Raw genomic sequence first — 27,856 nt, forward strand, 5'->3', positions numbered from 1 at the left:
TATCTTTGCTATGTCATCAATTTTAATTCCAACCCGTACTTCAATATGCACATAACTATTTTCAAATACAATGAAAACTTGAAGTCGACAGCATCAGTCACCAGCATTGCAACTTTCAGTAAATCCTTCAAGACTTCAGAAAAATCTCTATAAACATTGTGGAAAGTAGATACAGAATGTACAGAGACAGTTTTCTATACAAAAGTGCATTTTAGCAATACAATTAGCAGAGAACCTGGGGAAAAAAAAAAATCACCTCAATGTAAGCTGTACCATATACCCTAATATATAACCCATCTCTCCTCCAAAAAAAAGAAAATCACAAAACCCCATTTCCCCCTTGCTTTGGTTATGAACTATATTCAAGGCTTCAATATTATAATTTATTTTTTTTAATTTCAAGAATTAATTTGTAATTTTGAAATGTTTTAAGTTAGCCAGATGAGAGAGAACGGAAATATGATTACTCAGAGTTAACAGTCAAAATAGACAAGCTTTGAATATTCCTAGGATTTGCTCCTGGTAAATTAATAAACTATCTTTGCAATCCTTAAAATAGAAAATGGCATGTTGACTTGTGTTTTCTATGCCCAAGAACTGCAATATTAACAAACTGAAGAACATTAAACCAATAAATCTAACAACATTTGCCACAAAAACCTGGCTTATAAGAATGAACTTCAAGAGCCCCTCAAAACAGTCAGGTTTGTTAATATTTATAGACCAATCCATCAACTGGTTTCAAAACTGAAAGGGTGTCAAGATAAAAGAAATGGCTTCAGGCCATTCAGTATAGATGAACAGTGAATATTGCCATTTTTCTGTTTCTGTATTGCATATGCACTCTGATGTAAATGCATATTAATAAGTTCAAGCAGGTTGAGGTTTTTTTATTATTTTTTCCCCAGAGAATGATCTTCACAGGTTTCAAACCACAATATGAGAACTAAAGTTAAGCCCAGGAAAGTCTTGCAAAGACTTTTCTTGCTTTTCTTAGTAAGCACCCCATACTGAGTGTACTATAACCATCTTTTAATCAGTATCCCAGATAAAGAAAAATATATAATATCTTAAAAGTGACAAAGGATGACATCAGATACACACACAAATCAGACAGGTTCATTAGGCAGTTAGCTTTCCTCCTCATATTTATAATCATATTAGAAAAGAATGTTCTCTATTGTTTACAGTCCTATTGCATTCAGACTTTCAGTGCTCCTTCTAAGCCTTTTTAGAGAAAAAGTTACTATGGAAGCAAATCATTAACATTACAGAGTGCAAATTTATTACATTCCTATTACAGTGGGTACCAAGCACCTAGATATACAGCTTCAGTACCATGGAGCTATACAACTATGAGCTTTTTCTGTTTGTCTGTATTTTGCTTTTAAGCTTGACATTTTTTATCTGTGAATAAAAAGCAGAGATTTTACTGGTTTTTGAAAAAGCACTTACAAGAATGAATTATTTTAGCAGTCTGTTACTCTTCTTTATCTATCTGAACCCAATAATCTGTAGGAAACTTACTGTAAAACAATGTGGCAGCCACAATGGCCAACACTTGAATCAGCAAGACCAGGTTTAACTAAAATTCCAACTGTTTGACTAACGCCACAAGTATCCATTACAAATTCACAGAATTGTTTTGGTTGAAAAAGACCTTTAAGATCATCAAGTCCAACCGTAAACCTAACCCTGCCAAGTCCACCACTAAAACCTTGTCCCTAAGTGCCACATCTACACAATACCTCCACAGATGATGACTCAGACCTTCCCTGGGTAAGCACACAGCATATTGCAGGGAAAGACAAGAATCTGGCAAAACCACAACCCCTCCACAAAATGACTGTGTCATTAGTTCTAAGAATAATGTGAAAAGGGAAAAAAAAAACCCAAACACACAGTAGTATGTGAGAACCTTCAAACCCCACAGCTACTTCAGGCTTGAATATCTGACAATATGCATTGTTTTGTGTTCTTAGGTTGTAAGCACCGCAGGACTACGACAATACAAAGCAATACATTATTACCATGGAACCCCTGGAAATCCACCCTCTTCTATCATTTTAACTGTCACACAAGTGACTGAAGTACCAGCTGGAGATAACATGCCACAATCAGCTACTGTGGCACCCAGGACCTTTTCATCCAACATAACAGATGAACCACTGGACACATCTAATCACCTGGATTAATCCATACTTACATGCTCACACTAAGATCAAGATGGAAATTCTATTCTCTCTCATGCCATGATCTCTAGATGCTAGCAGACAGGTCACCAAAAAGAACTGTACCTCATAAAAAATGAGGGGGGTCTTCTCTCAATAAAGCCTGAGGATTTTAAGATCTGAAGAGCTGCTGAAATAGAATAAAGTGACACACCTTTATGCTCCACCACACTGAAATATTGCACCTTTCTTACAATTCATTTCAGAATCTCAGTTCTGTACAGTATGAAGTGTGCATTCTTCCTCAGAAAAAAAAAAAATCCACCATTCAAAGTCACTGCAGAAAATAAAGGTTGTGCTGAACTGTGACAGTGCACACACACTGAAATGTTTCATGATTAATTCATCCATTGCAGCCACAGTAAGTTGGAAGAGTTCAAGAACTGCACTCTGAAATTATCTGAATTGACAGCAATTCAATTTTTAATTCCATCCAATATATTTAGAAGAACCTCCAAGTTAAGTCAGTCTAAATTCTCAGTAACTTATATACTGTTAAGAAGTGTTTGGTATCATTTCTAGAGGAGGAAGGAAGGCATCAACCAGTTATAAGGCAGTACAAGCAAATATTGCCAGGTAACAGTCACTTATGGTTAGTGGCCAAGTAACTGGCCAGATGAGATAGCTCACAATTGAGCTAAAAATGACCTTATGTATCTTTTAATCAGTCAATGGCCAAGTCTGGGTACCCATGGTCTAGCAGCAATAAGAGCGAGTAAGTTCCCACATACCAGTCTGACTAGGTATTTTACTGGTCAGTTTATTTTGAGGCTAAAAGGAATGCCACTTCTAAGATAAAAACACTTCAGCTGGAAGGGCTACTAAGTCCATGCAGGAAATCCAAAATTAATGTGAACAGTCCTGTATCAAGCTGACCATGCAATTCTGCAGGATTAGTCTATATCCTGCAATTACAGCCACCAGTGGCCACACTAAACTGCCAAACTCCTTAATTCACAAGAGCAAAGTGAAAGTCATGAACATCAAGACAATGAAAAATTACTTCCTAAACTCAGAACTAGAAAATACTTCTATAAACTTTAAGTTTCATGTTGGAATTTAGAAGTATAATTTCTAGCTCAGCTGAGGGGGGGGGGAGGGGGCTGGAGTTCTGTAACAAGTAGTTCCAAGATAACTTATGGATTGTCAGAAAAACAGGCTAAAACTACTTTTACCTCCCTACCTGAAAGCCATAATTTTACACTATTTTCTTAGCAAGAGAAATTTCAAAAGCAGGTAACAAAAAGAGGAGAATTCTGAAACATGTAATGGTGTAACAACCCACACAGAAGACACATCCTCAACTAAACACACAATTAAAAAGCACAGCTGTATTAAGTTATCTTGCCCACAATGTGAATCTATTCAAATATGCTTCTGGGGAAAAAAATACCAGGGTTACGTGCCACTTGTTTGCACTTCCATTTCCAGTAGAATTTTTAACTACTGTAAGTAGTGTCCTAGACAACTTAATTGTAGATTAGTGTGTGCTTTCAATGCATAAAGATCTTTTTATTTTAGTCTTTTCATTGCAATACTAGGGATGTACTGGTCAACTGTTAGTAACAACCATACTGTAAGATACTGAGCAGCAAAGTAACTTTCTGAAGACTAAGCTTACAAGTTGTGGTTTTGAGTTCTAATGGCTTCCTAAAGAACCACATTAGGCATTGTGTGTGTTAGAAATTCACTGCGTTAGAAGCCCTGCTTCTTTTCTGTGTAGTTTGAGTTAAATTCCAACTTCTAGAAAAGGATAATCACAGTACTTTGATTTTGTATGATCCAAGAGCAAGACTGAAGAAAGCCCTAGAGAACTAAACTTTTCCACATGCTAAACTATCTTCCTCATTGTGGGAAAGAAAGACAGAACAAGCCAAGTGAAATATTAACTTTAAGCTGAAAAAAGCCCAAAAATCTGAAGCACAGTAATGCATGCTTAGTGTCATCCAAAAGCACCCCTAGAGTCATGTCTTGCAAGAAAGTCAGCATGTGTGCCCACCTCAAATTCCTTAATAATTGTACCTATTCAGCTGCTTTTCAGAAGTCAGTTAAGTTTCCAAAGCCTTTCTTGCAATATTAGTCTCAAAAAGGTGAAGTTACTCAATACTCAGACCTTCTTTACCAAAATTACACTTGAGAAAAGATCTGGTTTATACTGTTAACACTAATCAAAATTTGGTCAAGAAATATATGTAAACAATAAGGATAATACATTTAAGGCTTAGAAAGAACACTGATAAATTCACCCCTGTCACATCAAAACATCTACATCTCCTTCATGGTCCTCCTCAGTCACTTTTAAAGACAGCACTTCTTCATTAAGAAACAATCCACTCAGTCTTTCCTTACGAGCTTGTCTTTGCTCTTTCAGCTGTCTCTTGCGTAAGGCCTTTTGCTGCAGCTTCCGTTGCTTGGAACGTTTCTGCCAAAATACAGAAGGGACAAAGAGTAAGATTTTACTCTTTAAATCACAAGCCACCTTTTAAGCTCACACATTAACCTCTAAAATAATGTCTGCTCTGAAAAAGAACTAAAAAATGAATTCTCAGAGGTGGTGCAAACATTCATCCAAAATCATATCTCATTTAAAATATCAAGACTATGATATCCGAGTTATGAGGCACATCACCCTGTGATGTTGCACAGCTGAGTCTCTGACCAGAAGAATCTTTATTGCAGGGAAAGTGTTAGTCTTACAATAACAACCCAAGATGTTGAAGAGCAAGCAGGAACTGCTTCTCTCCTCCACACTTAAAACTAAAATTATGGAGACAGGACAAGTGCCACAGCATTACTTGAACTGATACATGCTTCAGTAGGTCACTCCTCACCAAGCAGTCTCATGAGACATGTTGGAAGAATAAAATGAAAAAGATTCAAAAAGCCTGACGAAACTTCTAGTTGGGAAAAAAACATACAACCGAGAAAGTCTTTACTATCCAGAAATTATGTGTAGATTAGGTTAATTGATCTTGAATTATTATTTTTTTTAAATTGTGTCGATTCAAATAATTAAGTTAGATGTATAAAGCCCTTATTTAGCCCCTACTCACCTACCGTAAACAAAAGTAATTAGAAGATCTACTACATACAAACATCAGGTTTTCACTTAGAAGAGAAGTGATAGGAAGAGCTCAAGCTAAATTCCTTGTGGCCACACCTGAGGAAACAGTCAGCATTGATTTAGCAGATCCTCAGTCACTAACCATGCTGCTCAGTACAAATATCCCAGTTCAGATCACAGAAGCAATTTGAACAAGTTACACAGCATAATACACAAGTACATCATCAGGAACTTTACTTTTGAATCCCGGATTCTTTCTGCAGCGCTCGTGGACAAATTACTATCACTGTGTGCTCGACTCATGCTGGCACTCGAGTTGGAAGCAGAGTTAGCAACACTGGAACCACTGCTGCTGGCTGAGCTGACCATGCTGGCACTGCTGCTGCTGGCGCTGGCGCCGCTCACGCCACTGGTACTTGCGCAGCTGTAGCTGCTCCTCTTCCAGTTTTCCCTCGCAGACCGTTGACGAGGTCCATGTTCCTTGATATAGTTTCTCACCTTTAGAACAGAGGTAACAGAATTATTATAGCCTGAGAAATACTGTACTGAGACACTACTTTTCATGAAAAAAACCACAGTTTGCCTATGAATAACGATCAAATTATTGGATTGGTTCAGTTAGTCTTTTAAAACATTTTGCTGTTGCTGCTTAAATACCAAGCCACCTGGCAGTCAACACGAGAACTTCCCTAAGAACTAAGTTAATATTAATTATGGAAGGAAGAAAACAAAGTAACAAGGATCGAGTTTCCCCGCCCCTGCCCTGCTCCTGTCTCCTGAGTTTCCTACTACAAAACAGTAAGTTACTATTAAAACACCAAACAGGAGTATGAGTCAAGTTCAAATGAACTAAGCTGTTTACCTAATGTATGAAACCCATTTACTTTGCTAGATATACTAAAACAAAAGTGGCTGTAAGGAAAGCAGTCCTGTTCTACTTTAAAATAAGACTTAGAAAATTGAAATATGAAACAGGCCAAGATCATAATAGCGTTTATCTACCATACCCATCAGGTATCACAACTCTGTATGAGACTTGGCAAGACATATCAGATGCTGAAACCCAAAGTCTATGTACAAACCTTAACTCACCTGTTTCAATTTCTCATCTGTGAGACAGTTCAATTCAATAATGAATTCACTGTCCGTAGGCGAGATCTGAGCAGTAGGATCAATAATTTTAATAATATCAAGTTGCTCTCGAAGGCCCATCTCTGTACTGACTTTGCGACTCAAATATTCAATATATTCAACCTAGGAACCAAAGTAAGGCATGTAATATTAAATTATTATTGATTCTAAATGAGTGACACAAAAAAAAAGGAAAGCCTAACAGAATACAAAGTGCTCAAACATCACATTTCCTACAATTGTAGCCTCACTGAGCATCCTCAAAAACGCAGGGTGAAAATCTGAGTGCACGTTAAACTGCCTAGTACAGAGGCAAAAGACAAGATTTAGTTTCAAGAATCCAGTAGTACCACACAGGTCTACACTTACACCTACAGCTATCAGTACAAGTGGCTCTAATTCAAAGTTCTTCTGTATATTACAATTCTCACATAGAGAAAAAGTCAATTTCACCTGTTCATCATTTGTCATTGCACTCCACGGAAGTTCATCAAGATTCCGATGCTTGTTTTTCTTTTTTGGAAGCAGACAAGGAGAGCTGGGAATACTGGGTATAACATCAGAAAGCACATCACTCCCACTTGTAATGTCACTGCTAGGCAACTTGTAATATGTAAGAGAAAGAACAAAGCCTTAGAATACAGTAGGCAGATTTAAAGTAATTCTAACACTATTAACATTTCAAAACATACCATCAAATTAGCAAAGCATCGTTTATCTATGTACTCCAACAACTACTTATTAATTACTCATAACTCTGCATCTCATAATCCTATGCATCTTCCAACAAACAGCAAGTGGAAACTCAATTCACACTATCCCCTACTTACCAATCCTTGTTTTTAAAAGTTGCATTTAAAAAAGCAGCAAAACGGTTTGGCATTTCAACTACTTCCCTTCTCCAACAGTGTAAACTGCCCATTACAAACCAAGCCTAAATCTAAACCTCCCATTTAAAAGCATAAATTTAGTTTAAGGAAGATTTCAAGGTAGGTTTGTAATTTACACCACACCTCATAATTACACAAGACAATTCCATTAAAATCACTGTCATTTTCCTGGAAGAAACTGCAGAACTTCAGCTAGCTTCATTTATACAACTGGCACACAATTTCTGAATGCATTTCCAGTTAAAGTGTGACAGCTGGGTTACTCATGCTCAGATGCTGCCAGATAACACTATGAAGAGCTACAAAAAAAGTCTTTTCAAAATTTTACAAGTCCAACCAAGTATGCCTCCTAAGAAATGCTTGTCTTAAAAAACAAAGGATCGTTTTCAAAAGCTAGTTACTAATCAAACATGCTGTCAGCTAACTAAGACATGGGAAATTGCTTCTTTTCCAAACAATCACTGACTTTTATCAGGAAATTAAAATTTCGCAACTCAATGAAGCTCTGAATCATTGGGATCGAATCCAAGTGGCTCCTACAGGCTGCTTTACACAAATGCACTTGTAAACTCTGTGATACAATAAACCTAGAGACTAGCAGTTAGACTGAACCAGTAAGAAATTCAAAGCTAGTCTCACAGTTCATGTTATCTTGAGTTAATGTGCATTTTCTGGAACAGGATTTCTGCTTTCTTGAAATCAGTGAAGGAAAGAGCTTCTACACTTAACCTAAGTGCCAGCTTGATTCCAAAGGAAGATTTAATACAACCAAATCACTGGAAGCAGACCACTATAACCAGATTTACTTAGCCTAACACATCCTCAGTACAAAGAATCTAAGCTCATGGCTATAAGACAAATGTTGGTCAAGAGAACCAAATGACCACAATCTGTAAGCAACCCTCTTTGAAGACCTGACCTTCAGTCACTCCTCCAGATTAAGAATGCAGGAATAAAATGGAACAAAATGTTTTCTTTAATCACTGGAGATTCAGATATCTGCTCTTGATTCAGTAGTTACCAAGAATAAATGCTGAGGACATTTCACTTAAAGGTAAACACAGTACTTAATAGTCTATACAAAATTTTACAATTGTAGTGGAACTAGTTTACCTGCCATTCAAACTCACTGTCTGACCAATCCCAGTATGTGCTGATCGAAGAAGAGACATCACTGCAGACACTACCCTCAGGGAACAAATCAAAAGAGGTGAACTCCTGGTCATCCAACAGAGAGTAGCAGTCGTCCTGATCACCGACTGAAACCGAGGAGAACAGCTCCTCACTGCACTCTGAGCTGGCCACGCTGGTTCCACAAGATGTCAAGTTCCACCTGCAGAACAGGACAAAAGAAACAGAATTCAGCAAATACATTGGAATTGTGTCCTGAAAAATGCTTAGCTGTTTTAAGCCTCATAAAACTACAGAAATAAGTTATAATTCTGTAAATTTAAGTATTGTATTTAAAAATGTTTTTAAAGGTCCACAAGCAACACCAAAGGGAATTAAAAGTTAAAATCACAAGGCAAAAATCCATATATAGTATATGGATTAGTACTAGTACAATTACACCTTTATTTTAATATATTAAGGGTTTCCACTCCAGAGCAATGGTTCCTGTAGTGTGTAAATTGTCTTTGTTTGTTTGTGTTTTTTTTTAAATACACCAAAGTAAAAATATCATTTCCCATATATTGGGATATTTAAACTCCCATGTAAGTTGAAGTAAGCACACCTAAGAAGTAAATCAGTTGGACTTCAAGAGTCAAAAAGAAATTCTAGGTTGATAATCCCACATAAAACTAAGGCTTAATAAGGAAACACATTATGGATACATCAAAAGCTCCATTATTGACTATTTTCAACTCTGAATGCCAAAAATATCAGACATACTGTTGGAATGAGACAGTGTAAGATGGGAAAATAATCTGTGTGAAAATGCTACTATGCCAAAACTAAGTACACTTTTGCCCTCATAATTTCATTTAAAAAACTAGCTAATGCTGTTGCTGAAGGAAAGCGACTCAGGATTCAAACTTCAAAGATCAGGTCGTTTTTTTTTTTTACTCTAATGAGACTGAGCCAGAATTTAGCAGGCTCATGAAATCAGTCTGGATCTCTGGATTTATTTTACATATTGGTGAAAACTAGGTTGAGACAATTATGAGTCAGCACAGCACTGAATACAGCCAAAACAACTGGAAAAGAGCTTCTAAAATTCTCCACAGAAACCCATGCAATCAGCTGCTGTTCCATCCTCCTGTCCACTTCAGCCTGGCTAACTAGAAAAGCATTTCTCTATCCAACAGCAAAAACTGAGCAATGCTGTCACCCAGAAAGGCTGGTCCTCACCATCGCCCCTTAAGCTGCATGCCAGCTTGGCTAAATATGTGATGGACTCACCCCCAAATCTATTTGACCAGCAATTAACTCATCCGAGGTTAAAGACACATCAAAAACTTTTATTTTTGCAGAATCAAGAGATCTTGCCCTCCCTCCCTTTCTGCATCCCTTATACACGTGTGAGGTTTCAGTGGTGCAGACTTCTGTGGGCAGAGCAACCGGGTGGTGTAGAACAGAACACGCGGTGACACCGCAGGCTTTTGAACACTACTGCAGCCTCGGTGTTCATGAAATATCAATGAAAGGAGAGACAGAGCAGACAAAGTTTCCAGACCCATCAAACCATGGGATGAGGTAGAGGGGCTCTAACAGCAACAAAGTGCACACAGATACTCCAGGCATGCAGTGTCACTGCAGGTACAGGCAGTCACCTTCAGTACCTCAGGGGGCTGCTGCACTTGCTGGGCTGAACTGGATTAACAAGAAGTGAGAACTACATTAAAACTACTTGTAAGTTTAAAAAACAGAAGCCCTTCTGTGAACACCACAGGTTGAGTCTGGCATCTGCAATGGTTTAATCAGTGCAAGACAGGGCATGTCCTTGCCTGAAGAAGTGAAACATCCCTTCGAGATGCCTGGGTTACACACCTGGGTTTGTTAAATGAGCAACCCTGAATAACAGACTTGGGAAGTGAAAGGCAATACAAAGAGAAACGTACCAAATTAATTAAATACAAATTTGGTGACTATCACACACTTATCTTACAGATATGCTACTACAAACACATCTTAGTTTTCATGTCACAGCTGGGTCTTACAATGTAAGAAGTAGAAAATCAAAGCGTATCATACTTTATCAAGGCTCTTTATGATTAATCATTTGAGAATCTAGAATTAAGAGCCTGCCCCTCTGAATGACACTTTTAAGGTGTAATTTCCATTATTCCACACAAATTCAATGGAAAGATTACCTTATTATTCACTCTTTATTGTGGTGTAGTAGAAACACTACTAGTAAAAGTAACTTGCAAGTCTGGAACTAAAATTTTCCCACATGTATGTTCAAAACTGAAATCTCACTAACTTTTCTCAAAAAGAAAGCTATTGCTAAAATCAAGCTTAATACTATGCATAAGCAGTGGCAGAATTGGGTTCTTAAGTAAGCAGGACTGGGGTTTTGATTTTATAAGCACAACTGGAGCGTCTTTATAGAGCTGCATCTGCATTCTTAGAACAGACCTTTTCTACAAATTACAGACAGAATAATTTGCCCTTAATTAGTAGCATGGAATGAAATGCTTATGCAGGAATCAGTGCCATCACCAAGCTGCCTGACTCATCCTGAGCCTCCACAGTTTTTGCTCCCTGTTCTCTCAAGGCTCACTTCTAATTATTATGAACACACTGCTCTCCAGCTGCCCACCCTACAGCGCTCAAAACCCCGTTTTAAGACGTTTGAGAAGGAACAAACACCTCTTGAAACATGACCAAGCTCACACCGATTAACAACGGTAGCGTTATTCAGCAAGACCAGACTGAGCTCAGGCACAGCCCCGCCAAGGCGAAGGGTGGCCCAGGCAGGGCCGGGCGGGCAGCGGCAGCAGCCGGAGCGCGGGCAGGGGAGCGGGGAAGGAGGCACGGCCCTGCTGCACCCGCGGCCCCGGCCCCGCCGGCCCGGCCCGGCCTCCCCGCAGCACCCGGAGCCCGCTCGGCCGGGCGGGCAGCGGCCCCGCGGAGGCACGGGCAGACCTGTTGGAGTGGAAGCGGTGCAGCGGGTCGGTGCGGTGGCAGGAGGAGAGCTGGCAGCCGAAGTCGCTGACGTCCAGGCAGCCCTCTTCGCTCAGGCTCAAGCTGCCGCCCCGCGGCGGGTGCTGGTGCGAGAGCGGCGGGCACGGCTCCTCGGGGGCCAGGAACTTCTCGTACGGCTCTTCGGTCATGGCGGCGGGAGCGGCAGCGGCTCCGGCGGGGCGAAGGGCAGCGCCTCAGGCAGCGAGCGGCCGGGCCCGCCGCGCCCGACCGGCCCGGGATGCGCTCCGGCCCCGGGATGCGCGCCGGCCCGGCGGCAGCTCCTTCCGGCGCCGGGCGGCACAGCGCCCCTGCCGGCGCGGATGGCGGATGGCGGCCCGCGCGGGCCCGCCCCGGCGCGGCCATGGCGGCGGGCAGGGCGGCGGCGGGACACGGGCAGGGCGAGAGCGGCCATGGCGGCCGCGGCGGCGGCTTCCTGGGGCCGCGGGTGCCCGCCGAGGTGGAGGCCATGGCGCGGGCCCTGCAGGACGTGGGCAAGGAGACCTTCCGGCGGCTCCTCAAAGGTAGGGCCCGGGCGCGGCCTGGCTCGGCTCGCCCTGCCCGCGCTCCCCGTGCGGCGAGGCCGGCGGTTCCACGGGCCGGGCGGTTCCACAGGCCGGGCGGTTCCACGGGCCGGGCGGTTCCACAGGCCGGGCGGTTCCACGGGCCGGGCAGGCGCCGCGTTCCTGGAGGCAGGCGCGGATCCTCTAGGATTCTGCTCTCTGCCCTGCGTGGGCAGAGGTGCCGCTCCTGAGACGCCTCCCGTTGTTTTTCCCTGCGGGAAGCGAAAGCTGAGGGTTTGATACAGTGACGGATCCTCTCGGTTGTATTGCAAAATTCTGTAAAATCCGCGAGATGGAGGTACAGGCTCCTGCAGCTACGGATGGCCCCGGACTCACTCACACTGCTCAAGTCATTCCCCCCTCGGTCCCATAGCCAGCGGTTGAGTCGCTGTCAGGTTGTGTCGGGCATGTGGAACTCGGAGTATTGAGTGTTTTCATAATGTGAGGAGAAAATAAAGGAACCTCCAAGGGCAGATGTCTTTTTGGAGCTGCGGGATTGCCTGCCAAAATCAAAGTTGCTCAGCTGAGTAAATGACTGTATGCAAAACAATCACAGAATAATCGGAGAGTTGATGAGCAGAGCAAAAGAACAGCTTGTTTGTGGCCAGCTGAGAGCAGAGCAGCTGCTGCACTGCACGCCCATGTTCTCCTTCAAACTTCCTTTCAGGCTTTTTCTTCCTGGTTTGAGTCAATGTGGACCCAAAGACTCTAGCAGCTGGTGTGTCTTCAAAAACGTTGCTGCACAGTGTCAGAAATGGAGCAAAACATCTAGGGCTTCCTTATAAGAATCGACAGTAATAAAGATAGGTATAGGCAGAGGCATTTGGAACAAACGCACATACAGATGTTGAACCATATTTGCTGTCTAGTGCAGAGGTGATGGAGGCTGAAAAGTCATAGCAGTGCCAGGAAGCCTGACCATCTCCTAAGCCTCGTCTGGGTTTAATTTTGGTGTAAATTATTGCTTACATTTAGGTGTGCAGTAAGTGCTTCCTACTGTAGGGGGAACAGTCAGTCTTCAAAACCATCTGAAGCCAGGGCAGGGAAACCCTGCCGTACTGATCCACCCAAGTGCCCCAGGGTGGATGGAGACAGCGACCAGATTATGCAGAGCTGGCTGAAATCTCCAGTCATCTTCTGCTCTTGCTGGTCTGTGATTAACAGCTTGGAGGGCAGCAGATTTTTCCCTTCAAGACGTCTTTGAAGCCATAATGGATTTCAACACGGTGTATCTAAATTGCTCTGGCACTTGCACAGAGCTCATTTTTTAATGCTGTTGCTGTTACCCTGTTGCTAAATAATAACTAATATAAATCATATGCCTGCTCTGTTCATGAAGTACAAACCACATATACCATTATCTCAGGGTTATCCAGCCAGTGGTATGGCAGATTCTGTTAAACTGCAAGGGTAAGTTTGAGACTGGAGGCATCTTCTAGTAGGAGCAAATGACTCAGCTGTGAGATTTTCTTGGGATGTTTTTGGGGTTATTTTTTTGCACTCCCTCAGATACAGTGTTGGAAATGTCGAGAGCAGCTGATATTTCCGAGTTCCATGAGCTATACTTGAGTGAAAAATCTTGTTTTCTAGGGTAATGCAAACAGGTCATAAAAGAAGACATGGATTTTTATCCAATTGTTAGGGTTGTTCAACAGAAACAAGAACAATATTGTCATTAAAGCTGTCTAGTTAAAAACTATAAGCAATCTGTTGTTCTTTGAAGAAACAGATCAAAGTTGTATTTAAGTACGTCAGCAGACAGCAACGCATTTCCTGCTCTGCTCCTGATCTGGTAGGACAGGCGTCAGTGCTGATCTGCATTTGGCCTTTCCAGTAAACTACAAGACTTGAAGGTTTCTTTTTCTCTCCTTGCTCATTTAATCCTTAGTCTCTGCTGACACTGCAAGATGAGTTAATTATGCGAAACATTGGAGAACAGTGTTTAATTGTTTACTTTCTCAGTCTTCTCTTATCCTGGGTATCAGAAATGTAATTGAGCAGTAAGCAGACTTCTAATTTGAACAAGTTTTTTGATGGAAGCTCAAGTTAGTTTTGTACTTACGAGCAATGATTTTTTAAATCTGTTTTACATTATCCCACTGGAACAAATTTCAACAGTGAAGACAGCTTCAATTTTACATTGCAAAAGCATAATCCATTGAAGTTTTCTTGGTAAAGTGTTGTGAAACTGACCTGTGGTGGTGGATGATCAGTTTCACATCAGGAAAAATGTCAGTAGGACTCAAGTAAAATCATAGACAGGTTTATGCTCATGATCTCCAGGTCTTCCTCTTGATAAAGGGATCTTGCTTTGCTTTCTTATTCACAGTGACTGTTAATGCATTGGAAGGAAAAGACTGCAAGGAATCTGTCAAGCAGATTGCAGAAAGCACTGATCTCTCAGAAGAGCAGCTTGCTTTCCTCATTTCTGGCATGTATACCCTCCTCCGAGAAGCGCTGAGACTCCCCTTATCAACTTTCAAACAAGAGGTAAGTTCTGGGAGTACTTGGAGTCCTGATAGGACTATCCTGCGTCAGACATCAGTTACCATCTAAACCCTATTTGCTAGGGTGGGGAGCTGCACACAAAAATGTTGCACCAAGTGGAAGTGTTTGGAGGAAACTGTTACAAATCTAGAGCTTACTATTTTACTTGATGCGTTAACTCAGAGTGAGCTTTTTGGAAAAGCATTTAAACTTTGGGAAGGAGATTGCTGCTTCTTTTTCTGCTTCAGTATCTTGTTTACTGTGCATGTTTAACTCTTAAATTAGAATCCAAGAAGAAACCATTGCCAAGTGTTATTTCATGGGCATCTACTCTCTCTCTTACCCTGTTTGTTCACACATACCTCTCATTTTCTCCACACTTGCAATTTCTCCTGTTTGTTTGTCTGTCTTTCTTCATACTTCTGCCAAGAAGAAAGGGTCTTTACGGCCAGGACAGTATAGTGCAAATGGAGAGGAAATGCTATTTCTGGTTATACTATGGATGTTCTGTGTGAATACGTATACTTCTGCCATGTTCCCAACCCATCTTCCTTCTTCATGGCTGTTTTCTTTACTTTTTCATGTTACTTTACCTTACATTTCTTCTTTTCTTATTTTATTTTTATGTGAGTGAACCACTTCTGGGCTTCCAGCACCTCTCTCTTCTTTAAGATACTGTTTTCATATTTACCCAGGCATACTGGAAAAGCTCATGTATCTCAGGAAACATAGTGAGAGCATGCTTTGCTGCTCAGAGCTTATCTTTTGCCACTTCCTCTCTGTTCTTGTAGACTAAACAAGTTACTGCAAAACCTATCTGAGAATAAGGGCATGTAATTACTCTAAAAGAATAGTATGTTATGGATAGCTACATAAAAGAAATTACAGGGATGTTGTTTTGAAAAATAAAGACTTCCAAGAGGTATAGGTCTTTAAAATTAGTTTATCAACACGTGATTGAACACTTCTGGAAATTTTTCTTAATATCATTTCAAAACTACTGGCATTCAAGACTAAAACTTTTGAGGAGAGATACCAAGCAAGTAACTAGTATTAATTCACCATGATCTTTTAAGACTACACCCTGTAAAATTTCACCTTCCTTGTCTTTCTAGGCTTTTAAGGAAGACCTAAAGGAACTCAGGTATGGCTGTTTATGCTTGGTTTTTTCACCTATTTCATTTTTCATAACTTTTATGTAACTACTTCCCCAAATCAACTTTTTTACACAACAAAGTTGGTATAAAAATTACCTGTAAATAACACATAATATATCTGTTGCCAAATGTCATGTGAAGCCAGAGGAGAAAAACAGGTGTTGTGTAAGACTTGATTTAGCACTGAGCATGAGCAGTAAATTTCACATGCTGGGGAGATTGGTCTAATTTAGTCCGTAATGTAGGTTATGCAAATGTGAGTGACCTTCTCTCTGCCATCCCCACCTTGCCCTGCAGTATTTTTTAACACGTTTGGTAAGACAGTAGTAACATTTCAGAAGCTAACAAACTGCCCTACTTTTTTCTTCTTTGAAAAGCCAATGATATAACGCTCATGAAATCCTATCACTTTGTTCAGCCACAATCTCTGCTGCCCATTACCCAAGAAAGCATGTTTGTTACAGACTTAGTCAAGATCTGTATCAATCTGTTCAGAGTATCTCTGAATAGAAGTTCATATCCTAAAAGCTAGACGTTAGGTGTTAATCTTTACAGGTTTTCCCTTATTTCCAGATTCAGTAGCAATTGGAGAATAACAGCAGTTGATGTTTTCATTCTATAGAAACCTCTGCATCAAGGCCCAATTGTTTTAAAATACAAATTTATCATAACTCTTAGCATTCTGGATAAATAGATACATATGTTTCTAATTCTTTTTTCATCCTTATTTATCCATTAACCTGCAAATTCTCTTCCTCTTCAGACTTTGTTCTGCAGAGTCATAAGTGTAATTTACTTTATGAGCAACTTCAGGGAAATTAAAGCTACAGATTCAGACATATAATCAGGGTGTAATCAATGACAGGTGCAATTGAGGCCATGATGAAAGGTACCTTGCTAGCTGATACAATTTTGTCTCCAGCTCATTGCTGGAGCTTGGCCTGCCTTTGGTCTTGTGAGTTAAAATGCAAAGCTGCTTCCTCTGCTGCATCATGGAGTTCACACCCAGGTTAAAGTAGGTCAGTAAGAAACTGGTGAATTGCTTTTGACCCAGTGGGAGCTGGTGTTTTTCGAGGTGCACACAGACTGTGTTTAGTGTGATTAAGGAGTAATGAGGAGCACTAAAAGCTCCGTGCCATGTTCTCTGGGGGTGGGTGAGGATTCCTCTGTTGAGCAGTGGAGAAAGTTGGTGTACAGGAGTGCCAGGAGTCACTGGCTGGGCTGGCTGTGGACTCGGCCTGTATCTACAGACACGGACTCCCAGGTCCTTGGCTTCTGACCACCATTTATTGCCTTACAGTTTTGTAGCTGTTTGGTTTATTTGTTTTTTCTCACTGTATGGGTTATTCATGGAACTATGCAGACACTTTTCAGTCCAGGTGATCTCTTTTATGTCCTGAAAAATCTTTTTTTATCTTGTTGTTCTGGTTAACATAACTGATACAGCAGCAATAGTTCAGGTAACTGCTTTTTTGTTGCTCGCAGAGTTCTAAGTTTTATGTGCTGCTCATCACTGTTATGCTTCCATGATTCTCACATTGTTGGGACTCTTCCTAACTTTCATCTGTGACAGTCTTATTTCCTGTGAGTAGCTCTCTTCTACTTGTGGCTGAACTTTTAGAAGACTAAATAGCTGATTCTACTCTTAAATTATGATACTTGGTAAATTTTGTAGCATCTGTAGCATCTTTGATTCCTATGGGAAATGTCATTTCTTATGTTTCCCAATTAACTTGAGTTGGGAGATGAAATAGCTGCTTATTTTTAAGGCACCTACTAGTTACATTCAGACACTTATCCTTCTGCAGTGACTCCTGTGGGTCATCCTGTGATCATGTGCATGAAGAACACATCACTGGGTGAACAGCAGTGCCTTGGTATTATTGGCACCCAGTGTTTGAGAAGGTATTTTGCATTTTAAGGCAGAAAAATGGCTTCTTTCCCTTTTTTGTTGTCTTCTTTTAAAAGATTTAAGCTCTGAGCCAGGTTACCTTTTTTTCACCTCTCCTGCATTCTATTTTGTTTCCTTCAGTGAAGCTAACCCCTCTCAGGTCGTTCAGTAACTTTATGGCTTGGGCCAATAACAGGGGATGGACACATCCTCACACCTTTTCCTACCCTTTGAGACCCTTCCTCAGCATGTTCTTTTGAAAGCTGATTGCCATCTGCAGCTCAGGCCTGAGCTGTGCTATGCTGTGTGTCTGATCTGCTTAGTGTGTGACTGGCCTCCTGTAAGCAGCTTGAGCCAGAACAGAATTTTCTGCAAAATCATTAGCTGCACAGCAAAAATAATGCAAGCTCAAAGGTAGCATTAGTGCTTCTGTTTTAGTAACACTTGCTCTTACAGTCAAGCAGATATTGTCATAGGTATCATAATAATTGCATTACAGCCTCCTGTCTCCAGCTGTTTGACCACATACAGAGGATACTCAGTCATCACCAGGATGGGTTAAGTGATGCACTTGCACAGTGAAGTACTGTTTGCAGAAACAGAGGTTTTTTTCTCTTCTGAAAGAAAGAGAAAGATGCTGCCAAAAGAGCACTGTCTAGTCCCTCCTCTCACTTCCCAGTTTGCCTCAGATAACTACCTTGCTGATACATTAATTCAGTTCTGTACAAATACCATTTAAAATGTTTTAACCCAACTTCTCCCATTAAGAATCCAAGCTCTTAATAACTGTAGTTTCATCTTCCCACTGTGTGAGTTGATGACTCTTTTTTTCTCCCATCATTAGACACTGTAAGCCCTTTAGGACACGTAACTTCCTAGTTTGCTTTGATTTTTCTTTGATATACTGCTGTGTATCTCATGCCACTGGTGAGTAATGTCTTTGGGCACTGATTGATGTTGATTTAACTTTGGCAGCAGTAGTTACTTCTCCCACTTGTCCAACCTGCCTCTCTGCAGGAGGTTGCTGTCCCTGTGGCAAAGGCAGCTGAATGGATTGTGTTTGCTCTGCAGTCTTTGCAATTTACAGCCTGATATATTGAACGGAAAATCAACAGCAGCTCATTTGTAGGGCAACCACAGCAGCAGAGGAGTAAAGTAGTGGAGAGTCCTAGGGTGGGTGGAGTCTTAGTCTATTTGACCCCGTTAATAGTCCCCATCAAATTTATACTTGTCTTCCTCATGTGAGATGTGTTCCTTTTGTAAGTAGTCTTTGCTGAAGGGGTCTTGGTTTTTACTTGTGACAGAGCAATTAATTCTGTCTTCATTTCTCTTCAGGTGAAATGAAATGTGTATGTTTGGGATTTTTGAAAGCATGCATTGCTGGCTTGCCTTCTGCACTTGTCAGAGGCATCAGTAGAATTTTCCTTGACTTTACTGAGAGAAGTTAAGCAACTACTGGGTTCTTTTGAAACTCACTGTTGCCATAGTAGGTAGGACAGGAAGATGTAATACAGTTTTTAGGGTTATTGATATAAAAACATAAGCTGTCCTTTTGAGAGCCTAGACTGACTCAATACTGAAGTGCTTATGTAAGAGCTGATGGCACTTTTAAGCAGTGGAGGATGAAAAATGTTGACACATTTTTTGTGTTCTAGAATAGATAATTTTTTTGTTTGGTAGCTGAGGCCATATATTTGTGCTTACAAAACACTTAACTATTTTGTATTGCTTTTCTTTTCAAGGATACCGGAAGATTTCATTGTGGACTTTTCCAGTGTAGTCTTTGGTAAAAGGTTAGTATCTTCATGTGCCATGGATTGTGCACCCAGCTGGGTTGCACAGAGCTCTACTGACAAAAAACCCAGGCCTGTTGAAGGAATAGCAAAATTCTCTCAATTAATGAGAGCAAGATTGGTCCCATTATTTTGATTCAGCATAGCATGATGTCCATCATGCGTGGCTATATATGCAGTAAGTAACTTTCATGCCAGTATTCAGTTTTTCTGTGATTATCACCCATCAGATCTTATCATGTTTGTAGCCTCTGTAAGGTGCATCAATACCTACAGATGAAAAATGCATTGCAGGATGTGGGAAACGGTTCTTCTTCCCTACGTAAGTCTAAACAAAATGCCTTTTAAGTCAGCAAAGGCTTTCTTCTGATTATACCCAGCTAACGGACCAAAAACAGGCCTGCTGCTCAGGGACAAATGAATTACATCAAGGACACGGAATTAAGTATTTTTATCATCATTATCATTGTAAGTGAGGAGCAAAAGTGTAAGACTTGCTTGGTTGAGAGGCAAGGTAATACACCCTCTACATGTGTGGTTCATGGAAGCTTTCTCAGATAGCATTTAGTCAAGTCTTAACACACAGCTGAGCTGGGAATTCACACTGGGTGACTTCATGACATGTATGAGATACCAAGTGCTCTGCTTGCTGCAGTTCATTTTCTAAGCAGCATAACACAGTGGCTCCAGAGGAAGTACTAAATCAAGAACTTTTTGAACAACCTATCTCTTTTGTCTATTCTAGGGATTCCTTTTTTCTCTATGGTCTCTGCTCAACCATATTTAGCTTATTTTCCATCTAGAAATTCCTTGAACTTTTTTGCATGTGCAAAACTTTACTCCTTGAAACTTGAGGTCACTCAGCTCATAGCATCACTAACCCCACACTGCTCCAGATATTCTGCATGGAATCCATGTAATCATAATTGTGGTATTTCAGTTACCCTCACAAGGATCTGAATGTTACTCCCAAAGTTAAAAATATTTTTCATTTCCTTGGTTAGAATCTTGGCTTAAAGCTAAAGGTTCTTGGAATAAAAACAAATTCAGCCTTCTCATCTTTTCTTTGCTCTTCTGTCTGAATTATAGGTGTTAGGAATGCAAAATTATGGTTGGAAAGTAGAAATACTGTTTGCAGTGGAGAAAAAAGATAAATTTAGATGTCATTTGAAGCATGCATGAGTGTCTGTTTTCTACTGTGAAATCACGATGCTGGAAAATTTAGCTTGTTCTTATTTCGAAAGCTGTGATTATCCAGTGTAATCTGCTTCGTCTTCTGAGACCAGAGAAGAGAACCTCAGATTTGATTTCTAGACAGATCTGTTTTTATAATCTTAAATGTAATACTGAGTCATACATATGCTTATTAAGTTGTAAGTATTTATTATTGTGATGGTAAGAAAAGTATTAGCATCAGATCAAAAATTCAGTATGAGCTAGATAGCCCAGAAAAATGCATTTTTAATGCTTTTCCTGGCATCTTTTCCTATTTTTGCTGTTTTGTTCCCTAAACAACAGCTCTGTTCCAAGTACTGGAAATTTGACATGTATTTCTGTGTCCCCACTGTTCCATCATGCTATTTAGACTGAAAGGAAAGAAAAACTTGCCACACTGATACCATAAAATAACGGCATTAAATTAAAACTTCATTATTAAGGGAAAGGATAACCCTAGATTCCCCCTCTCTGAATGTCTACAATAATAAATGTACTGCTTTTTTTTTTTAACAAGTGTAGCTTTAGTTTCTACCAGGAGGGTGTGTTCTGTGTGCCATTTGTCAGCATTTCACACATACCAGTTTATTCATTCTCCCTGTTCAGAGGCCTTTTAGGCATGTCTCATTACGTACATAGGGAACCATCCAGAATTTGTCTTTAGTTTTGATATTGTTAGGTCAGCTGCTGCTCCAAATCATTTAATCTTTCATTTTCGAGTGCTCTTCTGTTGTATTTTTGGCAGATGGTGTTCTTGTCACCAGGTGTATCATCCTTTCCACATATAATTTGGATGGTCTCTAGCTGATCCATGGTGCTTTACTTGTTCTAACTTCTGCCTTCTGCACTGTGTGCTGACAGTGAATTGCAGCTGCACAGAGTGTTTACAAGAGGTAATTATAGTCTGCAGGTTTTGCATGCAAGATCTGTTGAGTCTTTTCTGCTCCATTTTGTTATTCCTTTTAGAAATCAGTGGCTTGAAAAATGGCCTGTATAATTTCTGTGTGTGTGTTGGCCACTGTGCACATTCTGTCATCCCTACAGGATTGTTGCAGTTCCAGTTGCAATCCTGTCCAAGCTGGGAAGGTGCTGACAGAAGCTTAAACTAAGCTATAAAAGCCGCGTGTCTTTCCGAGGGAATGGTTCTGAAGTGCAGTCCTGACCAGAACTAAAGCTTTGTGGTTTGGCCACAGAAACGCCATAGTTTAACAATGTTCAGGAGCTTCAATGTTTGGCCATTGCTGATGTTTCCCACCAACTACTAACTAGAACATCTTCCTGTTTTCTCTACTCTTTCTTCCCCCAAAATGCTGGTGCTGCACTGAATGGATTGTCTCCCATTGATGTGAGTTAGCGTGTCTTAAGGAAGCAGTAGCAGTGTGGCTATTTTTAGGTATTCCCCAAATTAAGCAACACTGGCAGCAGCTCTCCACTGAGGGAAAGGCCTGTTCTTATTGTTTAATCCTGCTAATGACCATTCTAGACTCCAGCTCCTCATGGTTGCACCCAGCTGCATTGACCTACTTCCTGTCCAGTGGCTGACAGTGAGTAAGAACCAGCTGATCTATTTTTTCAGCTCATTCCTTTACCATACTATTAGGAATGTGTGTCACTTCTGACACTACGCAGCCCCCCCTTTCAGAAAAAAAAAAAAAAAAGGATAATTTTTTTCCTATATTGTCTTTACTAAATGCAAGAGTATTGGGGGATCTCAGCCTGTCACTCCTGTGTACCTTATCAAATTCATAATTTTCTGGACAGTTTCTAAAGGCACCTGCCAACTTGCACACAAGAATCTGAGTAGGGATGTTAGACTATCATTCCTACAGTTCCTAATTTGTTCAGAGAGTATTCCCTTCTGATGTAAAGTCTGTAATTAGATTATGCCTAGCACCATGGATAAAGGTTGTAGCATTTCTCATCCTGCCCTTAGCAGGAGTAGCTTTGAAATGTACCGTAAATAACTCCCAGAGCCATGGGACACTTAGCAATAAAAAAACCAGTAATATGGTAAGTAACATGAGGTGCAGACTAGATCCTGAATGGACCAGCTCAGTGACCTCATTTTAAAGATATTTCTGCATGTATATCTAAAAATGGGTGGGTTTTATGCCTTTTTATCAGATTTGCCTTGTTTACTTACCCAGAGCTCAAGATGCTGTTAAAAATTTAAAGATTGTCAACCATCTGAAGTTTAATCACTGTCAGCTGTATTTCCTTGCAGAAATAAACTGAGGCTTGATCATCCTGGTTCTTCTTGCAACATGAGAAATAAATAAAGTCCTTGGCTTCTTACTCATTAGACTAGACAGAAATCTTGAAGGTTGTGCTGGGTTTGGCAGAGAACGTTATGTGAGGAACTTAGTTTGTAAGTTATGTTGGATTGGCAAGAACCACTGTGTGATTTTTTTTTTTTCAAGTATGCTTCAAAGAACACCCTAATATTATTATATTTTAAAACACTGCTGCTTGCTAGTCCTAGATGCTTTCTGCTGAAGGAGCACGGTGACCTTATTCTAACTCTTTGTGTCAAGTCATCTGTCTTGTTCCTTCTTGCTTGTTCCTGTTGGATCTGCATGAAGGTAGATACATTTACAGATGCCTTTCTGTGTCTCACAGCTGCATATAATTGAAATAAGAGATATGCCAGCCACTTCCTAAACTTTATAGTGACATCAGTTTACTGGAATTACAAGTCACTTGGTCTCTTTTTTTTTTACACAGACTGTAGTTAAGCATAGGAAGAGTGGGTAACTTGAGCAGAGCTGTCTTAAACACACAAGTCTTCACTGATTCAGACCTCTCTAAATGAGGATAGATGTAGAAAAAAACCAATTCCAGACAGTTTGTTGTGAGGAATCTTATTTTCTCTTTAGATTGTGGTTTCTTTTATGAATTTGCATTTCAGTCACCCATTTCTGATTGACTCTGTAGGCGTCCTGCTTCCGAAGGCACAGCTCTGCTACAGCGAAGTAGGCTGCCAAGTGTCCAGGACCTCAGGTGGAGAGTGGACGTAGCAATATCCACAAGGTATAAAAGAGAGTTCTGCATGACCCTAGGAATTAAATTGCCCGAGGTTAACCTGAATTGTTGTGCTGCTTCAAAATGTTAATGGTGTTAAAATGCATCTTGCTGTTAGGGACTGGCATGTAGCATTAAATGGTAAGATATGGAGGGGATTTTCTGAATAGTATAGAAGTCAGTTTATATACAGGTTACTGCTGCTAACATGGACCTGTCAGAAGGCTACTCCCTTCTTCTTCCACTAATGATACTTCTTAGGCTCCTTATTTGTTTTGATCTCTAAAACTAGAATATTAGAATAATTTCACTCAAGTGTGAGTCTCTCTTTCAATATTTTACAACTCAGTGGAGCTGGTACAACTCCAAAGGTCCTCAGAGATTATGAAATAAATTAGATGGATTGTGCCTCACACAGCCAGCCAAGCTTTCAGCTCCTCAGAAGCAGGAGAGAGCAATCTTCAGTTCAGCTCGTCAAGTAGACTGCTGTTTGCATGTTGCACATGATAAATAAAATTACTTTCCATCACCTGTACAGTCTGCTGTAGATTTTACAAAGAGGCTGCAGAACAGCACCTTTACACTGCCATGGTTACACAGTTGGTTATTGATCTACCTCTTAGTTTATTTCACAAAAGAGGAATAACGGCCTTTACTTCAGTACCACCAAGGTATCACTATGCTGAGAAAATCTGTACCTGTAAGACAGCAAAATGTACAGATAACATCCTCAGGCACAATGCTTGCAAGCTGCAGGCAAATCCTATGATTTGTTTTCCAAACAACATAGGAGCAATGCGTTATCCTTCTCTATTTTCCTCCCTCTTACTTTCCTTTCCAGTCAACCTCCCCCCTGGGAATTCTTGTTTATCATCCAGCAACAGCCTCTGCAAAGAGGTATGGCTTCTGGCTGCAACTGTCAGTACCTGAGCAGGCTTTGGCAACACTGGTTGATGGAAGCTGCCCAAGAATGACTCATTTCCCCTCTGTGTCATCAAATAAAATAACAACCCACAAATTTAGGATGAAGACTGAGAGAGCTTGATTCCCCAGATGAGGTGGCAGTTGAAAGTACATATGAAGGAATGGAAAGGATTCATGCAACATGGTAAACTGCATAAGAAAACTGTGCATTATTGCTATCTTGGGCAGCTTTTATCCCTGCCATAGTTCTCCTGAACTTATTATTATGGAAAATGAAAATGCTCCTAAACTTGCAGTTACTATAAAAAAAATAATATTCTTGGTCTCAATACTGAGTTAAGTTGGACAAGACTCCTATGTTCATGAGTTTCCAGATAGCCAAGTACAGGAATCTTTGATTGAAATTACTCATGCTCTTCGTAAAGCCCACATGAACACCTTAAGCTGTTAATGCACAAAGCTGTGCTCATCACACCATTGATGTCTACTGTTGTAACACTAATAATGTAAATCGTTTCAGCTCACTGGCCCGTGCACTTCAACCATCCATTCTAATGATGATGAAGCTTTCAGATGGGACAGCTCATCGCTTTGAAGTAAGTCTGATTGCCTTAATAGATAAAAAAGAAACCACTTGAAGTTCTTTTTAGAAAGCTGATTCACTATTTCAAATAGGAAAGCTTTTGTAAACAGGGCATTGTCATTGGTTGGTTTGCTTTGGAATCTGTCATGTTCACTGTAGCTGCACACAATATATAATGAAACACCAAACAAAATCCTTTTATACCTTGTTCCTACACACATTTCGGTGAAACCTCGTTTGTTAGAAGGATATTAATTACTGAAAAGCACTGTTGCATAAAAACTAGTTTGATTAAAAATTACAGTTTTGTTATCAACTGTAACCTTTAGACCTGACAATGGCTCTGGAGGGCAGGAGAATTACTGGGGTAGTCTATGTAATTTAGATACACTTCTAAACCCCCTACATTTTGGCAGAGAATGGTAACATTCTCTTCTGTGACAGAGGTGGTTTTATCCTCTTTTTGTTCTGTACAGTTCTTGCTGTTAGAAAGTAAAAAAATCTCTTTGCTTTTTACCACAGAATTAGTCAGTGGCAGTATGTATGACACTGGATGTAAAGGTTTGCCAGAAGAGAGCATAAACTCTTCCATATTTTTAACCTTTGAAAAGGAATGTTATTTGTTCTATAAATAACATAGTGGTACATACAGGAATTCAGTGCACAGCAGGCATTGTTACATTTGAACTCTAAGGATTTTGGTTTCAGCTCATGTGTCAGTAGTTGTGTGGAGGAAGCACCAAAGCAGTGTGGGTGCAAAGAGGTAGACTGAATTTACTGTACAGTGCCCCACAAGAAGGCAGCTGTTGAGGAAGGCACAAGTTCTGTGCTACATTGCAAAGTTCTGAGGGTGTCACTTCCCAGAAAATCAAATTTACCCCTCTCTGGACAGTCCAGCTTGGAGCATCCCTTGTGCTCTGTTTGAGGTCTTCCATGGAATTTAAATGGAGCAATGGTTCAGGTTAACCCTTTACAACCAGCTAGGTTTCACTTACGAGAATAAAAACTAGTATATATTCTTTACTGTTTAGATTTGGGGTTTAATTTCCTGGTATATAATGTCAAGTGTTGGTGGCATTGTTTCTGGTTGCTTTGGTTGGGTTTTAGGTGTTTTTGCTGTAAGTCTGTGGGAGATCATTTGCCATTCTGCAGTGGAGATGTGTTGCTGTGCCTGTCCAGTTCAGGCAGAAGTGCAGATATCTGGTATGTGCTTCTCCTAGAATCAGCTCTTTGCTGCTCCCCAGATCTGAATGCCAAAGATCTGGCTATAAACCCAATTTTTGTATCTGATTAGTGTTTTTTAATAGCTCTTTGGGATAAACCTATGTTATGGTCCAAGGTACCACATGCAAGCAAATATAGCCCACCTCCTCAGTTTCCTTTCATTCAGACATGTACAAAATGTTCTGCTACCTATGTAAGATGGTAAGTCCAGAAGATAAGTCCTTCATGAAGAGTTTTAAAACATGTATGTCACTGGGAGAAGTTACACTCTTTGTGCTCTTGGGTTTGGTTTGGTTTTTTAATCGCAGTGAGATTTCTGACAAAAGATTTCATTAAAAGTGACTAATTAAATTGCAGAATTTCGAGTCTTGTGGTATAAATGTCAAAAGTGAAAAGGACATGATACATTTTTATGCATTTCTGATGCATATGGAAAATGCAAATCAGATGTTGGATTCCTCTCACATAATTGGTATCTGTGCTTCAGTAGGCAGATTGATGACAAGGGACTCTGTGTGTCTTCAGTGTAGTCAAAGCAGAGTCCATGAAACTGTGTTGAGCAGAGCAGCCTGGGACTGGCTGGACAGCTGGTGGGACTCCTGGGAGCACACGTTTGAAAGGCCTGACTCCTTTCTCCTGCAAGTTTGGACAAGCAGGATATCTGGAATTTGTTGCTTGGGATTTCTGTAGGCTCCGTGACCTTCCAGGTGTCTTCGTCTTTCCATCCAAACCATGACACATGTACACTTCACATCAGTCACCAGTTTACATTCTGGAGTACTTCCTTTCTCACACCAGGCAAGAAAATGTACCTTGTAGCTGCTCTTTCTGCTCTTTCCTACTCTCCTTTTTCACTCAGATGATTTAGTTGCCTAACTGAATTCTCTTAACCTCAAATCATTTGTCTTAAGCCTAAAAAAAAAGTATTTTAAGAGATATTTGGCTTACACTGTGGAATGCTCCCTATCCACAGGCATGCCCTAGTGAAAGTTCCTAAGGTTTCATGTTTCCTAACCTGAATATTCTGTTTCAGGTGCCAGTTGCAAAGTTTCAAGAACTGAGATATAATGTTGCCCTTATACTGAAGGAAATGAATGATTTGGAGAAAAGGAGCATCCTGAAGATCCAGGACTGAACACTCTTACATTGGGAGTTGATAGAACAGATCTGAAACCCAGAGTGTGCTTCACAAATGGCAAAGCAGGGGACCATCACCAATTTGCCTCTCTGAACTGCAATCTAGCATTTATGATGTCTACTGTAAATATTTTTTTTATTCAAGTATTAAAGCACAAGCTCATTTCAAAAGAGTAAGGAAAAACAAAAAATATATCCATGAGAAAGTATAATGCTGTTTGTGAGCATTTTTGCGTGATTCATCAAAACATTTTTTAATTAACTGTCTTAATAGATATAAGAGTCATTTCTTTCTGATTATGATTCATCAGTCTTAATTAGTTTTGAAAGCCTGCTACCGGAAGCCCCATCATGTGTATCATAAGAAAGCTCTGCAATATCTCAAATGAAAAATAAAATGAAAAAAACACTCATGCA

General features: G+C 40.3%; 2 protein-coding genes across 2 annotated transcripts; one reads left to right on the plus strand and one right to left on the minus strand.

The window, feature by feature from the left end:
- FAM199X (family with sequence similarity 199, X-linked) lies at positions 1 to 11,685 on the minus strand. Its single transcript, XM_051630403.1, has 6 exons — positions 11,409 to 11,685; positions 8,430 to 8,649; positions 6,880 to 7,029; positions 6,388 to 6,549; positions 5,533 to 5,793; positions 1 to 4,653 (listed from the first exon to the last, which is right to left on the minus strand). The coding sequence occupies exons 1-6, from the start codon at positions 11,594 to 11,596 to the stop codon at positions 4,483 to 4,485; spliced, it is 1,152 nt and encodes a 383-aa protein (XP_051486363.1). The 5' UTR covers positions 11,597 to 11,685; the 3' UTR covers positions 1 to 4,482.
- Positions 11,686 to 27,856, plus strand: COMMD5 (COMM domain containing 5). Its single transcript, XM_051630606.1, has 7 exons — positions 11,686 to 11,968; positions 14,337 to 14,497; positions 15,610 to 15,638; positions 19,285 to 19,335; positions 23,485 to 23,580; positions 25,016 to 25,091; positions 27,336 to 27,856. The coding sequence occupies exons 1-7, from the start codon at positions 11,686 to 11,688 to the stop codon at positions 27,435 to 27,437; spliced, it is 798 nt and encodes a 265-aa protein (XP_051486566.1). The 3' UTR covers positions 27,438 to 27,856.

This window comes from Apus apus, chromosome 12, assembly GCF_020740795.1.
Source record: "Apus apus isolate bApuApu2 chromosome 12, bApuApu2.pri.cur, whole genome shotgun sequence".
NCBI classification, from domain to species: Eukaryota; Metazoa; Chordata; class Aves; order Apodiformes; family Apodidae; genus Apus; species Apus apus.